The sequence below is a fragment of the Scylla paramamosain genome, chromosome 17 (assembly GCF_035594125.1).
Source record: "Scylla paramamosain isolate STU-SP2022 chromosome 17, ASM3559412v1, whole genome shotgun sequence".
Classification (NCBI taxonomy): Eukaryota; Metazoa; Arthropoda; class Malacostraca; order Decapoda; family Portunidae; genus Scylla; species Scylla paramamosain.
Window position 1 is genome coordinate 11,257,986 of NC_087167.1, and position 16,238 is coordinate 11,274,223.

General features: G+C 39.8%; 1 protein-coding gene across 1 annotated transcript in view; it reads left to right on the top strand.

Annotated features, from left to right (window-relative positions):
* Positions 1–12,609, top strand: part of LOC135108470 (mediator of RNA polymerase II transcription subunit 12-like protein) — a 48,113-nt gene extending 35,504 nt beyond the window's left edge. Inside the window, 8 exon segments of the mRNA XM_064019510.1 lie at positions 18–166; positions 555–648; positions 1,357–1,497; positions 1,669–1,804; positions 2,635–2,815; positions 5,738–6,170; positions 7,006–7,557; positions 12,020–12,609. Coding sequence (XP_063875580.1) covers positions 18–166; positions 555–648; positions 1,357–1,497; positions 1,669–1,804; positions 2,635–2,815; positions 5,738–6,170; positions 7,006–7,557; positions 12,020–12,109 — 1,776 coding nt within the window. The 3' untranslated portion in view covers positions 12,110–12,609.
* Positions 12,610–16,238: the final 3,629 nt, after the last annotated feature.

Sequence of the window (16,238 nt, forward strand, 5' to 3'; positions counted from 1 at the left end):
GCCTATTATTATTACAGGGACTACAAGCAGCAGAAAAACAAAAGCTTAGTCCATGGGATCTCCTTGATGGACACCGTAACCCTGCCCCACTCTCCTGGGCATGGTTTGGAGCCACTCGTCTGGAGCGCAAACCTCTCAAGTATGAGGAGGCTCATCGCTTACTAAGGTGGGTCTTCCTCCTAGAAGATCACCTTGTCATTTTCAGTAATCACTGTATCACTTTCTTTCATAAAATCTCTATGTCACAGTGACTGACTGAAGGTGATTGGTCTGTTTTGGTGTATCAGGGATATTCAAGCTCTGGCATCATCCCCCACTGCATATATTGCCAGATATACTACTTAAACAATCCTTGCACAGTGTGATGAAAAGAGGATTGGCCCTATCTCTTCTCAAGACCTAGAGGTGAAAATACAAGGAAATGCCTCTTGGTTGTGAATTTATGCATGAAGACACCTTATCATGGGTATCTCCTCTAAGAGAGATGTCAAGCTGGTATAATAGTAGAACATAAAGAGCGATGTGGAGCCAAGCCAAAATGTGTTTGTTTTCAGGTTCCACACACACACTGTCACCAAGCCTCTATCCTTCTACCTGGAGCCACCACCTCTTCCCCCGGAAGATTTGGAGCCAGTGCCAGACAAGCAGGTAATACATAAAACCATATGTTGGTTGTGGTAAACACAAGTTCTGAAACTTCCATAAGAAAGTTAATCCCAAGGTTAAATGGGTACATCTTGTAATTTGCTATTTAAGCTACAGTAGGGGTCACAGAAGTCCAGTCTCTGCATAAACACTTCATACTGTAACCAGCCTCATGGAGAGTGTGTGTTCATGTCAAGGTTTCTTAGGATAAGTCTCTTAAATGAACTATGGATGCAGAAAGGATGTCACAAAAATGAAAAAAGCCAGCAAAGGAGTGGACAGTAAGTGATTATCTCCTGGCATCTCTTTTACCACCCTAAGGCAGCCCTCTGATTTGTAAGTGTTGCCAGTTACTCCCTTTTCCCACATCTATTTGCCTCCATAGTTTATGGGGTACATTTCTGAATGTGCCAAGGAAGCAAGCACACAACTGACTCACCTTTTGTGACTCCCACTGTAGTAGATTATATTTCTTATAGAATTTCTTGGCATTACCTCACATTTCTTGGTGCAGCCATTTACATTACATTGTGATGGGTAATTTACTATAGTAGCAAAAAACTCTCATTTTCTTTGCTTTGAATTTATGTAGCTTAATATAATCTATAACAAACCATTATATCAGCCAGAAATGTCTGGCTTGTACAGTGGAGAGCATCAAGATTTAGTTATGATATATTTCCATGGTCAATCCTTTCTTTGCACCCACAGCAAGTGAAGGAAGAAGTTAAGGCCCCAGATACCCCTACCTCTGACCAGTCCCCTCGAGGGGCCTCCAAGCGAGGATGCAAGAATCAGCGCACCCGCCGCCGTGCATCCCGTCCTGTGCCGACTGTGAACAACATGGCCAGTGTAAGTATTGCACAGTGCAGATGAAGGCAGGCTGTTCATTCCCTTCACTGACTAAAAATAAGCTCCTGAATTTTTTTTCTTCTTATTCCACAAGGAATTGGGAAAAGATGGATTAGGGTTGCAATACTATAAATGTTTGCATTTCATTAAAATTGCATGTTATTTTTTCAGCCTACTATGCAAGCCATGACCTACCAGCCCACAGGCTTCACTGGACCTGCACCGAATCAGTGGAACACAGGATTTGGTCAGCAACAACCTCCACAGCAGCAACAACCATTCTTCAATCAGCAGCCTCTGCCCCCAGGTACAGTACAATTCCACTTTAAAGACAACTGTAGTACCCAAAACTACCTGCTTGTATATTTAATTTTCTGTCCTTCATAGCTACAAGTCTTCTCTTAACAGGCAGAACATATCTTTATTAAAAATAAGCATCAAATAGCTGTCATGTAAATCTAATACGAAAAGATTATGCAATGTGTTGGCCACAGAAAAAATCTTGTTGGTCTGATTAGGCTTAACATCTTGTTTATCCTTGACCTAGATCCAAGAGCTTCTTCAGTGAGGGATCTTGTTGCTTAATGTTAGAATAAGCATGATATAGATAGAGGACTTCTCCTTCATTCAAGCACCTTCCTTCCATTTGAAAAACATAATATAATACTTTCCAACAATTGGCCTGACACACCAAAAATTTTTAAGAATCTTCCAAAGGTCTTTAAAGAGAAGCACTGACAAGACAAAGTGAAGATTTTCACTCTTAGGGTACACAAGGAGATAGAGATGAAAATTTGTAAATCTGATCCTACAACTCAGCAGCTGTGACAGCATTTTGTGATAGCCTGTCTGAGACTAGAAATAGGTGTCACGTCTTCCCAAAAAGCTTGTGGAAGATTACAAGTACCTGTGCCATCAGGTGAATGTGTGATTGCCCAATTCTGCACTTCAAATGCTGCTCCCATTACCATCAACATCTATCTTTACAATTCTTTAAGCTCCAGCCACAGGACTTAACAATTTAACTGTATTTTCTGTATGCAGTAACATCAGGTTCTTGTTTAATGTTTCAATGGACTTGCAGTCTTCCTTCATTTCTATTATTACTAGCAATTTTTCCTCTTTCTTGCCATGCAGCGAGCAGCACCAGGTTCTCGTCACCAATGTCACATAGCCGAGTGGCCATCCGGCAGATGCTTGGCCAGCGGCACCCAGGGGGTCCTCCTGCTATCATGACAGGACAGCCCTCCAACCCAGCCTTCACCAACATGCCTACTGGGGCCATGACAGGGATGGCACGTCAAGGACCTATTTTAAGGTATCATGCCCTAGTACATGTGTTCATAGCACAGCCTTAAATACTGAATGCAGTAGGGAATAATTTGACATCTTCAATAAAGTGAAAAGTAGTGGTCTGGAGGGCTTCTCAGATTTGTTCTGTTGTATCTGTATTCTTCAAGTTGACCATCAGTACCTTGTTTAACCCATAAAATGTGCAATAGGATTCCAGAAGTCATACTTGTGGTGCACAATTATTGGCATAAAAAAATTCTTAAAAATATTTTTTATGATCATAAAATTAAATATTGCACAGAAAAGTATAGGAAAACTGAATATTAGTTCATTATTTACATTAGTTCAGGCATGGTGGTGTAGTGAAATTAGGCAGTTTGTCACTTGGAGCTAGCGGGCAGTGAGCAGTGTTGGTAGTGTCATTTGATCATTCTGGTAATATATGTTTGTGATGTAGATGCAGTAAATATATACATACATACAAATATTCTCTGTCACACACGTACACACACACACACACACACACACACACACACACACACACACACACACACACACACACACACACACACACACACACACACACACACACACACACATGGAAGAGAGAGAGAGAGAGAGAGAGAGAGAGAATGTGGGCTTGCTCACCCTGAGTTGCCAGACATCATTTCAAGACATATGGGAGTGAAATATAGGCCACCAAGTTTAAAAATAGCCTTCACATAATATGAGGCAAGTTGTAGTTACACGATGTTCATCACATCATGTGTGTCACTGTTTACAGGTTAATCCTGCATATTTTCAGCTGTCTGAATTTTCTATCTTTTAAAAAACATACCATGTTTGAGTGATTATCTAACTGCACACAACCACTAATGAAGCTACAATCATAGCATAGTATTACTGTTGTGCACACTTTAGTGAGAAGAGAACAGCAAAGCATCTACCTGGTGTTTTACATATCTTACATATTATCAACATCTGTATGAAGTCATATTGACAATTCACTATCACTGTTGTTTGTGCAGTGTCAAGATAGGAATGGAGCAAGAAAATAAGAGTAATGAGTGATAATAGAATACAAAAATATACTCTGTGTCTGAATGTAAGAGCCTTACCACTGAGTTTTATCATAGATTTTACATATTATCAACACCTGTATGGAATTATACTGATAAATTACTATTGTCTGTGGAATGTGTTAGTATAGAGGCAGAGCAAGTACTCTTTAAATCTTTCATTGTTTTTTTTTTTTGTATGCACATTTGTTTCTTTAAGTCACTCATCAAAGAAGTGCTTCAACTTTTCCTGCTTCTTCTCTAAATCATGCACAGCTGATGATCCTCTGCCATAAGCTTCCCAAAGGTGACAAACAGAAACACCTCACTCCAGCTTTTGCAACACTTCACTTTTTTCATTATTATGGTGTTAAATTTGCTTTTTGTACCATGATTTTCACTTCCTTCAGGAAAAGAAAAAATTCTGCTTTATGCTACACACACACACACACACACACACACACACACACACACACACACACACACACACACACACACACACACACACACACACACACACACACACACACACACACAGCAGGGCTTCTTGAATGGACTAGTGCTTTGGTGCAGAATCACTCCCACCATTAAAATTTGCTCCCATGTTTACTTGCTCCATTTCCATCCTAACATATTCCACAGACAGACCAATAGCAATTTGTCAGTAAATTCCATACAGATGTTGATAGTGCATAAAATCTATGAATATAAAAACACAATAGTAGGACTTTTACATTCACACATAGAGCATGTTTTGATGCTTTGCTAGCTCTCATTACTATTATTTTCTTGCTCCAATTCTATCTCAACATATTTCATAGACAAAGGAGCAATAGTAATTTGCTAAGATATCTGCATGCAGGCACTGATGATATATAAAATACACAAAAAAACTCATCTTATCATGCTCTCTTCTCACTATAGTATGCATGCACAAAGGTGTGTGCTGGGAGCAATTTTGACATTGGGCAAAGTTCACACAACAGCAGTACTGTATTAAAATTGCAGCATTTTCTGTGGCCATGCACAGTGAATTTAACATACTGCTATGGCATGTTTAAAGGATAGAGGATATAGTCAGCTGAAAATATGCCAAATTAAACAAGGGGCCTGGATAAAAGTGTTGGAGTATCAGTGATCAGTCAACCTGTATTAGTATTTAGTGATGTCCACAACTACCTAAAACTAACAAGATTTAGTCAGGGATATGAATTATATACAGGTGATAGATGATATTAACAGTGAACATTCATCAGCTGTATGTGTAAACAATGGTTTCGTGTGGTTCTTTAATGATTGTTACTGTAGTGTACCAGTTACCCAAGTGAGTATATTAACATTTAATGGTATCCTTAAGTATCTATAGTTGAAACCTTCATCAATGTTTTATTGATTAATCTTTTGGTATTTTATATATTTGTTACCTTCAGTTATATGCATAAAAAGATTTTGAGTGTTGTATATTGTCTGGAATTTTTTTTTGCAATTGAGGAGTTATCTCAGCAAGATCAGAACTATGGTCATCTTCTGCCATTACTTTCATTAAAACTCAAATGCATATCACACTTAACACAGAGCATTAGCTGAACCTACCTCCTGTGTTATATTCAAACTACTACTGTTACTTGCACTTAGTGAAAGGCATGTAAAAATGACAGAGCAAGGACATTGAGAATCCCTCCTCTGTATGTCATACTCCTAGTAGAATGAAACAATATGTTATGTTATTTCAGCTGTTCCCTATTTAGATCTCAGCCAGGTATATAGACAATCCTTTATACAGATACCTATGTATATGTGTACACCAAACTCAAGTGCATTATCTGAACTCAGAATCAAAAATATTTTTTTTTATGGATATTTTCTAAAACATCTGCACACTTTAACAGACCGAACCTACGAGGTGGTCTTGCAGGACCTCAGCAGGGACCAATTTATGGAGCTGGTGGAGCTATGCCAACTGGTCCCATGCCCCAAGGAATGCCAGGCCAGGGAGGACAAATGTATTCAGCCATGAGTGCGGCAGGGCCAGGAGGTCCCCCAGGTGGCCCAGGTGCCCCGGGCCAGGGCAGCATGGGTCAGTATGGCACCTATCAACAAGGCCCCATGCCTAGTGGCCAGATGATGGCTCAGGGCCCCGGTGGAGGGAGTGTGCCCACAGGCCCAGGTGGTCCACCCACCACCATGATGGGTCAGGGGTACCAGCCTGGCTATCAAGGCAATCCCACTATGATGGGTTTGCGCCAGCAACAGCCAGGTGGAGGTTACATTGGCCAGGGCATGAGTCCTTCACAAATTGTTCAGCGACCACAGTATATGCAGGTGAGTTGATTCAACATGACAGCAAAACTTTATTTCCACATAATCATGTATTTGATTGCTACTGTGTTCCTATCCCTTCAAGGCTGAGACATAATAAATTGTTATTATATGTCAGTAAATTAGCTTACTTCATATGGAATGAATTTTATGAATCTGAAAAATTACATGTGATATTAGCAATACAAGTCTGTGCAGAGTAAGTCCTACCTTGTGGGATCACTGACTTGAGCAGGCACTCACCAGATGTAGAAGAATCTTGCAAGCTGAATTAATCTTGAGCAAGAGGATGTGGTGATCTAATGGGGAAGGCAGGAGCAGCTGTTGGGGCCAGATGGTGACTTGGCAGTTCACTTGAGATTGAAATTCAGTTAATACCAGTCATGTTTCTTTACTCTTAGGTTTGACAAGATATTTTCATTTATAAGGAATTCACGTACTCCACAATTAACCAGTTTGGACCAACTAAGCTTCACAATTTATAGTAGTATTGTGTGTGTGTGTGTGTGTGTGTGTGTGTGTGTGTGTCAGGCAGGACTAATGGGAGACATCTTGTCTCAGCTACCCTCCTTTGCAAAAGCTGTTTTCTTGATATGTAGACTGATGAATGATAGAAATCAAGGACAATTTAATAGACATCCTGAACGTAACAGTTTCATAAACCAGTACACAACCTGGTGTATATCTTGATAGAGTAAATGTGGTCATTTGTGCTCTCCATAATATATTAATGAAAACTGCTACTGAGATATACTATATATGTGCATTTTAATAGGCATTTCTTCCTTCTAACAAAATGTTTGAAGTTTAAAGTCTAGAGTGATTCTCTTTTTCCCAGGGTCCCAGTGCTAATGGCAGCATGGGAATGATGAGTGGAAATCAGGCTTACACTCGTCCAGGCATGCAAGGCATGGGACCTGGACAGGGTATGGGCCCTGGTGGACAGGGTATGGGCCCAGGTGCACAAGGTATGGGTCCAGGGGCACAAGGTATGGGTCCAGGTGGACAGGGCATGGGTCCAACTGGTGCCAGTTTAATGAGACAGCGCATGATGCTGGGTGGAGGGCCCACAGCAGCCACACAGGCAGGGCCGGGGGGTCCTGGGCAAGGAGGAGCCCTCTTGTCTCATCTGCAGAGGCCTATGGGCTCAGTACAACAGCAGCAGCAGCAACAGCAACAGCAGCAACAACAACAACAGCAGCAACAACAGCAGCAGCAGCAGCAACAACAACAGCAGCAGCAACAGCAGCAGCAGCAACAACAGCAACAGCACCAACAACAGCACCAGCAACAACAGCAGCAGCAGCAACAGCAGCAGCAGCAACAACAGCAACAGCAACAACAGCAGCAGCAGCAGCAACAACAGCAGCAGCAGCAGCAGCAACAACAGGTAATGCATCAGTCTCACTGTGGTCTTGGCTTCCCCCACAAGCCACCTTATTAGTCCCATCATTATGAGAAAAAGTAATATACACATTATATTGGGAGCATTCACAGTATCAGTAAAGTGGTTATATATTTTGGGTCTGTAGTTCTCATAAACATTACACATCATACAGAGTAAACTTTTCACAAAGTCTAAATAATCGGTTCTGTAGAATGATGGTAGTATAGATCTGGCAATGCAGGCAACCCTCATGCAGGTGGTTTATTTGCAAATATCAGCATGCCCATATGAACAGATGAAATAACCATTCATATTTACATTAACAGTATTAACTCACTTTATTCATGGGAGGAAGATATATTTCTGTTCACATTTTCTTAAACTTGAGAAAATATATGAAGATAAATGATGTACCAAGATGTTTACAAGTTATGTAAAGTTTGCAAATGAGAGAGAGAGGGAGGGGATGATGACAATTAATAGATTAGTATTTAAATATTACTTTGCAATATAAACAGGTTGTGAGCCATTGCTGTTGATAGTTAAACAAGTACAATAGCAATAAATCCATCAGAAAGAAACCCAAAACAAAAGTACAAAATTAACTTCAGAATGTAATATGAAGTAGCTTGGAAACCAAATATTTTTTGTCACATTTTGCTGGATGCTTTCTATGATGTAAAATCATTCATACAATGAAATTAAGGTTTTTACTTTATGCACTCAGAGTTCTTGATTGCATGTATACAAGCATATGAAAAAAAAAAAAAAAAATACTGGATCACTTGATTGAATGAAAAATTACTCTTATGAAAACAGCATCCATGATTTGATCGAGGCACAAGTGACTGACTGTGTTCAAGATTTGGTTAGGTAAAGGTGATTATGAAAAAGGATAACATGAGCTTAGCTCAAATCCTGTATTATGTAAGCAGGCAAATAAATAAACAAAAAAACTACCACCAACTTGTGCTATATAGTTCAATTATAAATATCAACTAGAAAATTATGAATTAAATAAATGTATATGAGGGATGCCTATATACTTGTAGAAATTTGTTTCTATAATCATGAGCCAGTATTGTATAGTGGTTGTGCATTATTGATGTACACATCAACATTTTGAAGAGGGTCGTCTAACAAACAGCAGTACAATATTAACACCACCAGCACCAATGTTCCCTTCCTTGATGTTTTGCACAAACATATTTCATGGTCTCTTTTAAATATAGACAACAGAGTCAATCTTAACTCTCTTAGAGTGATGAGTGTACAATCTAATCACTGATAGCTCTGCAGTAGTACCTGTAGATATTATGCAACCTGAGAACTTAATGTAGGGAAAGTTTCTCTCTCTCTCTCTCTCTCTCTCTCTCTCTCTCTCTCTCTCTCTCTCTCTCTCTCTCTCTCTCTCTCTCTCTCTCTCTCTCTCTCTCTCTCTCTCTCTCTCTCTCTCTCTCTCTCTCTGAATTTTTAATGCACATGAAAATTTGTATTTTTGCTTTCAGATGCCATACAGGTGGTAGGCAAAGTCAGTAAAAGGAACTCCAAACCACCTGCCTTATACAACATACAACAACTGATGTCACATTGTAGGGCTGATTAGTCCACCACTAGTGCCAAGTGACCAGATAGGCAGTAAAGCGTGCATCATCTTTGTAAGTCTCCCAGAGAGTATGTCAAAGTTATATTTCATTCATGTTTTAGGATAGAGTTAGCAGTGATGGATAGTAGTACAAATGTAGCAGGTTACATGAAGCACCTCCAGGTAGTACTCACCTTGACTGACATAAATGGTTGGGAGAGATTTCTTTTCATTCACACAAAATGTTTACAAAGTTTTCATATGCCATTTTGGATAACTATAAAATATATATTCAGTATCTTGCATTTGAATTGATGAGCTGCACTGACATCACTAAGCCTCTCTCATGTCAGGTGATTCCTACTCTGGCCATGGTGGGATGTAATCATTTACTGTTTCTCCCCCTCTGCCTGCAGAACATTCTCATGTATTGAGAAAATTAATTATTCCCATACATGTAATTAATGTCATTAATTTATCATACTGTTAAATCAAGAATCCATCTCTTGTTACTCTGAAAAAGGGGAGAAAATACTACTTAATTTAGACCCATATGACATGCCAGGCACAATTGAAAGTGTCATAACTTTGCTTGATTGCAATATTCAAGACCTCCCATCATTGATATCCACTTGCATCTGATACACTTTAAAGCTATATACAGTTGCAAGAAACTGTAAATGTACCAAAACTTGAATCTTGATTTCTGGTTGAGTTAGTGGGTGATGGTTGCCAGGATGGTGGTGCAGCAATTGTTGCCAGACTTAATGAGAGCATGAAGTCAGTAAAAGGAGACACTGTCTCAGTAATTTTTATATGAGCAGATAATAGTATATTGCATAATGAAAGAAAATTAGCCACCTGTAAAGAGTACAATGAGAAAGTTAAAGATGAATATAAATTAAAATAAGACAGTTTGAAAAGAGTAAAAGGAATGTAATTGATTTTGATTGCCTATGTAGGATTTGTGCTGAATGCCCAGAGGAATCTGTAAGTAAGCTGAATTGGAAAAGTGGAGGAGGCATGCAAATTTAAATATGATCTCATCCTGTGTCAAAACAGAAACATGAAGGACAAGATGAGGACCTGTGCAAGGAAAAATGTGGTCTGACCTTTAGGGTATATGATGAAAAGAGAGACTAGTAAGCTCAGAGGTAACAGGAGATGGGTGATAACACAATCAGTGTAAGTGAGGCTTGGATGTGCAATGAAAAATAAAGGTTAAGACTCCAAGCTGCTGAAATGAGCACTTGAGATATGCCCATAATGTCAAAAGATTGCATGGCAAAAGTATTTGAAGTGTGAATAACAATTTGGTATGTCACGTTAAGCTGAGGAAATTAAGTGTTTAAGATGGCTTAGCCACAAAAAAATGAGTAGCAGAAAGGTTACATTATATATATATATATATATATATATATATATATATATATATATATATATATATATATATATATATATATATATATATATATACAATCTTATTTATATAATGGTAGATTTGATGAGTGCAAGAGCAAGTCCATTCAGTAAGATAGAAAGGGAAAAGGAGAATGAGGAGATTAGATCATGTAAAGGCAGGAATAGATGGAGAATCTTTTCTTGTGGCTATTCCCTATAAGAAAGCCTTAGTGACAGGCATTAGATATAGATCAGGCAGTCATCCCTCACAGTTAGTGACACAAACCACAAGCACTCACCCTTCAGTGTTATCCACTTGGAAGCATCAGGTGCTCTGTAGTGCAGCAGGTTGTTAATACAGCATTGTACAGTAGTTACAACCAGATTATTAGTCTCATTCACAGTATTTGGGCACCCTGCATCATGTTGGCTGTCAATGTTTCTGGTATTGGTAAATCTTCTTGTTCGTTCTTGTATTTCTGTCACATTAACAGGATATATGTTTTTAACTTCCTTAAACGTATGTAGAAGAATATTCTCATCTGTGGATTATTTTCTTACATATGGGTATTATTGCAATGTTTTTTCTATAATGGATTGTATTGTATAGATATTGTATCTAGTAATTGTTTCTGGTTTATATAAAGGATCTTTTTCATAATGCATGTTTTCCACTCATGTAGTATATCATATAGTACACCATCTGTGGTGTTTCTCAAGCAACAAAAGTGCTCACAAGGAAGACTGAAAACTGACCCCATCATGATTGGCTGGAAGGTGATAACTCCTTAATATCCACATACCTTTATTGTGCTGTGTGAACAGATGCTCCTGTCTGAAAGGGGAACCTAAGTATCTCCATCCAGGTAAGTAACTGAACATGGAAACACTTGACATTGAACCCATCCAGCAAACAATTTCATCAACTGCTAGGGATGTTCAAAGGGAGTGGCCTGTACAGAATTCTGTAATCTTTAACTGTGAATCTATCAGTGTGAATTGTTGTGGAAGTCAAGATAACTTCATAGGTATGTACTGTGGTCCAAAAATTCATGCCACACACACTGGGTTTTTTTCAGATCAATTGCATCTCCTACATATTTTTTTATTGTGGTCATGTGCTTCACCTGCAAGAAAGGCCATACTTTGATCTTCTAAGTTATACAGCAGTGTTTTTCCTCGCTTGTTTAATTTATTGAGTATGACGAGTAGAATGTAATGAAAGACCAGGAAGTGAGTATATGAAAGAAGATTGGCAGTATCTCAGAGGTGCAGTTATGGGTTGTGTGGAGCAGGTGTGTGGGATGAGATGGGTCGGAGGTGGCATGAGGAAAGGTATTGAGTGGTGATGAGAGGAAGTCCGTCCTTTTCACATTTTTTTAATCCATCTTTTTACATAGTAGCTTTTATGATACTGCAAAGTGTTACCAAAGGATTCCAACAAGGGGATCTATCTAATGAAGATCCTTTCATCTGCAGGCATCCCAGTGCACCCTGCAGATATCAACGAGTCGAGGGGCACTAGCTGAGATTATTAAGAGATATTATGCAATGCAGAAAAAATTGTAGTGTCCCCATATAAAATATAAGTATTTTTACATATAATATGGCTTCCTGCAATTCATAATACTATAATACTGAGAATTTATTCGACACTTATATGAAAGGAAATAGGTTTCAGAACAGTATTATCTAGTGACGATCATTTTATTGTAAAGTTTTCCATTTACAAAGAACACACAATTATAGTCCCTTCAAGCAATCATGAAAGATACATGCATACCTTTATAATGCCTAACATTTCCTTCAAAAATATATCCTAATCATACATTCAAAGGTACAATAAGCATCAAGAAAGGCTACAAAGAGGAAATGTAATCAGATGCTATACACTATGAATTTTGTTGATCTTGTAAATTGTAGAGGCAGAGAAAGTGTGTGTGTGTGTGTGTGTTCTGAAAAATTTGCTGTATAGCTCTGTGAGATAAAATATTTTTTTACTTGTATCCATTCATTTTAAAATGTGAATCAAATTAGTCTTAGATTATATTAAAGTTTCAAGAACATAATGGAAACAGATGATTTCTCCACTAGCTTATGAATGGAATAATGAATACTAGGGATATTACAAAAATTTGTTCAGAAAATCTTGTTATTTATTATTAGTGTTAAGTATTACAGCATGCCTGCAATGATGGTGCCATCATCAATGACAGACTTCTTAAGCATGACCAGTGAAGAAACACATGAATCTTTTCAAGAGTTTTTCAAAAAGATGTTTGTCCAAGAATGAGTGATAACTGTATTTTCTATCCACCAAATAGATTTTTAGCAACAATAAGATTGGAATGGTCAGCCTAGACAACTCTGATATCCTCTCATAAGAGATAATACCTGAAAGGGGAGGACTAAGAACCTGAAGGAAGAACTACCTTTCACAGGTTCAATGAGTCCTGCATGTTCATAATACCTTTGTTATCCTCCAGTCTAGAATTAGTGCAACATCCTACTCATATTCTTGACTGTCTTGGAGATATGCCCAACATTTTTTACCTTTACCTAACTTCTAAGCCTTCTGCTTATGCTGTAGCTCTCTCTTTTCCATTGGGCTCCTCTGATCACAACCTCATATCTGTATCTTGTCCTATTTGCTCCAAACTCTTCTCAGCTACCTATTAAGATCCTTCGCAGTGATGTTTTCCATGCCCTCAATGGCCTTAACCCTCAGGTTTATGGACCTGATGAGGTCCCTCCTGTTGTTCTCCAAAACTGTGCCTCTGTACTTGCACCTTGCCTGGTCAAACTCTTCCAACAGCCACAGAGGCAGTTTTCTGCCTTCAAGAGACCCAGCCACCCCAATCCCTCCAGACCTACCCAGAAAGGTTAGGGCATACCTGGCACTTGCAAGGCAGGGTTGTGCAAATAGGAACCTCCTCCCTTGACACTCTCTCTCTCTCTCTCTCTCTCTCTCTCTCTCTCTCTCTCTCTCTCTCTCTCTCTCTCTCTCTCTCTCTCTCTCTCTCTCTCTCTCTCTCTCTCTCTCTCTCTCTCAGGATTGATAAGAATGGCAAGCACAGGGTGCAGAGCTCTGGGTGATGAGGTACTCAGTGAGAGGGTTATCACATTCTGTTTGCCTGTCATCCACCGTTTTTTTTTTTTTTTTTTTTTTTTTTTTTGTTTTTTTCAAAGACACTTTGGGAGTTATTCTCACAACTCAGAGAGAAGCAAGGCCTTGCAAGAGGAGGTACACACTTTTACAGAAAGGAGCCATAGAGTTGGCACTGCCTGGTCCAGGTTTTTACAGCCAGGTGTTTGTGGTACCCAAAGCCATGGACAGATTTTGTCTAGTGATTGACCTGTCATTTCTGAATCACTTCATCTTCACAATGAAATTTTGGATGGAAACCAACACATCAGTGATGTCAGCAATCTGCAAGAGACTGGATTTTGTCAGTGGACCTACAAGACACCTACTTTCAGATTCCTGTCCACCCAGAGAACATGAAGTTTCTTTGCTCAGTCTGGGGAGAATCAAGCTTAGTTCATGGTTCTCTGTTTTGGGTTGTCAACAGCTCCCCAGGTTTTCACCAGTGATGGTTCTTCTTTCAGCAGTTATATACTAGCAAGGGATTCATCAGCTTCAATACTTAGATTGGTTGCTGCTGGCTACCTCCAGACAAGAGGCATTGAGATTAAAGGAAGCACTCCTAGCTTTATGTAAAGTTCTCAACATCATCAACTGGAAGAAGTCCATTGTGGAACCCAGACAGTGTGCAACTTTCCTGTGAATGAAGATGTGGTCAACAACTTTGAAAGTTTTCCATTCTCAACTAAGGATCTCTAACTATTTGAAGTGATAGAAACCTTCACAAGTTAGAATTGTCCTCTGGGTCTAGAGTGATTAATTCTGCTTGAATATCTCACCTCCCTATCACACCTAGTCCTAAGAGGCCAGCACAGAATGTGAAGTCTTCAGTGTCAGCTGTCCACCCACTAGGACAGGACTACAGCAGGTCTCATCAAGTGACAATGTCTCAGGAAGTCAGCAGGACCTTCACTGGTGGTTCATTTCCACAAATCATCTTCACAGCCAGTCTCTGGAGAAGGAGAACCCACAGTTGCACCTATACACAGAAATGTTGTTAGAAGGTTAGGGGGAGCATCCATTCTGTATGCAGAGGTGAGCAACAAATGGTTCCTCCAGAAACAGGAACACATTACACTTTTGGAGTTGAGGTCAATCAGGTTGTGTTTCCAAGCCTTAAGTCCACCCTACAGGGAAAGACAGTGGCTGTCCTGTCACACAATACCACACCAGTATCTTACCTAAAGAAGGCAGGGGTTACAAAGTTAGCCATCCTCATAAGATATTTCAGTGGGCAGAGGTGAACTCAGTCACCCTCCTTACCCAGTTCATCAGGCCTCAGCAGGAAGGTCCAAGTCATTTCTATGGAATGAACACTCCATCACCAGTTGTGCAACAGTCTGTGGAAACTTCAGTGGCTGTCCTCTAGTGGACCTGTTCACCACCTGTCTGAACTAAAAGCTCCCCACTTTTATGTCACCATTTCATATTCCAATGGCAGTGGTGATGGATGCTTTTCTCTTTCCCTGGGACCACATAGAGCTGCACACCTTTTCTCCCTTCCATGTCATTAGGAAGGAGATAAACAAGCTTTACCATTCAACAGGGGTCAAGCTCATCCCAGTAGCCCCATTTTGGTCTCCGAGAGAATGGTTCCTGGACCTGGTGGGATTATCCTTCAACACTCCATGCAGCTGAAGCTTCTTTATCAACCCCACTTTCACAGGTTTCACCACATCATCTATGCAATGCAGCTAGTAGGTTGGAGACTTACCAAGCGACTCCTCCAATTTCAGGGCTATTCCCAAAAAGTGTTGAAGGCAGTGGTGGGATCTAGATGACATTCCACCACTGTAAACTACCAAGGTAAGTGGAGAAGTTTCTCCAGAGGTGCCACAGCTTGTGTTCCTCATGCCCGTCCAGCCAGAAGTTCACTAGCTTTCTTCTCTTCCTACACGAGTCTTGCCACATGTCAGCCTCAGCCATTACAAGGCCATGTTTAATAGTGTGTTTGCACTGAAAGGCTTTAACTCGACAGATGGCCTGTTTCTGAAGAATCTCATCAAGTCTTGAGATTCAAGTTCCTAGGAGGGGTAGTGAGGCTCCCCTCTTGGAATCGTGATGTTCTGAAAGCCCTGTTGAACCTTTCTGAAATCTCACCTGGTGTCATTGACAACTGCAAAAAGAAATTCCAGGCCTTGTCCTAAAAATTGGTTTAACAGGGATCTGACCTCATAGCTTTGTATCTGCCAGTGTTGTGCCTATGATGGAAAATATATGGAATCCTCTTCTTCAAGAGTTCCACATCAATAGCCTCAATGTAGTTGTGGGTCACAATAATGAAGAACGACTGCTCTACCCAGTGAGGACCCTAAACATTGTTTAGGAGAGGATGAACATCATGTCACTTAAGCTCAGGAATCTCTTTGTCTCCCCTTCTGATTGATCAAGACCTTTATTAAAGAATGCATTGTCTTGCTTGCTTCAGGAAATTATCCACCATGCCAATAAGTCATTGCACAAGGATCATATGGAACCCCTCAGGGTTCAGGCACACAACATTCAGGTGTTACCACTTCTCAGTCTCTGGAGGAAAAAGTTGGTCAAATCAAT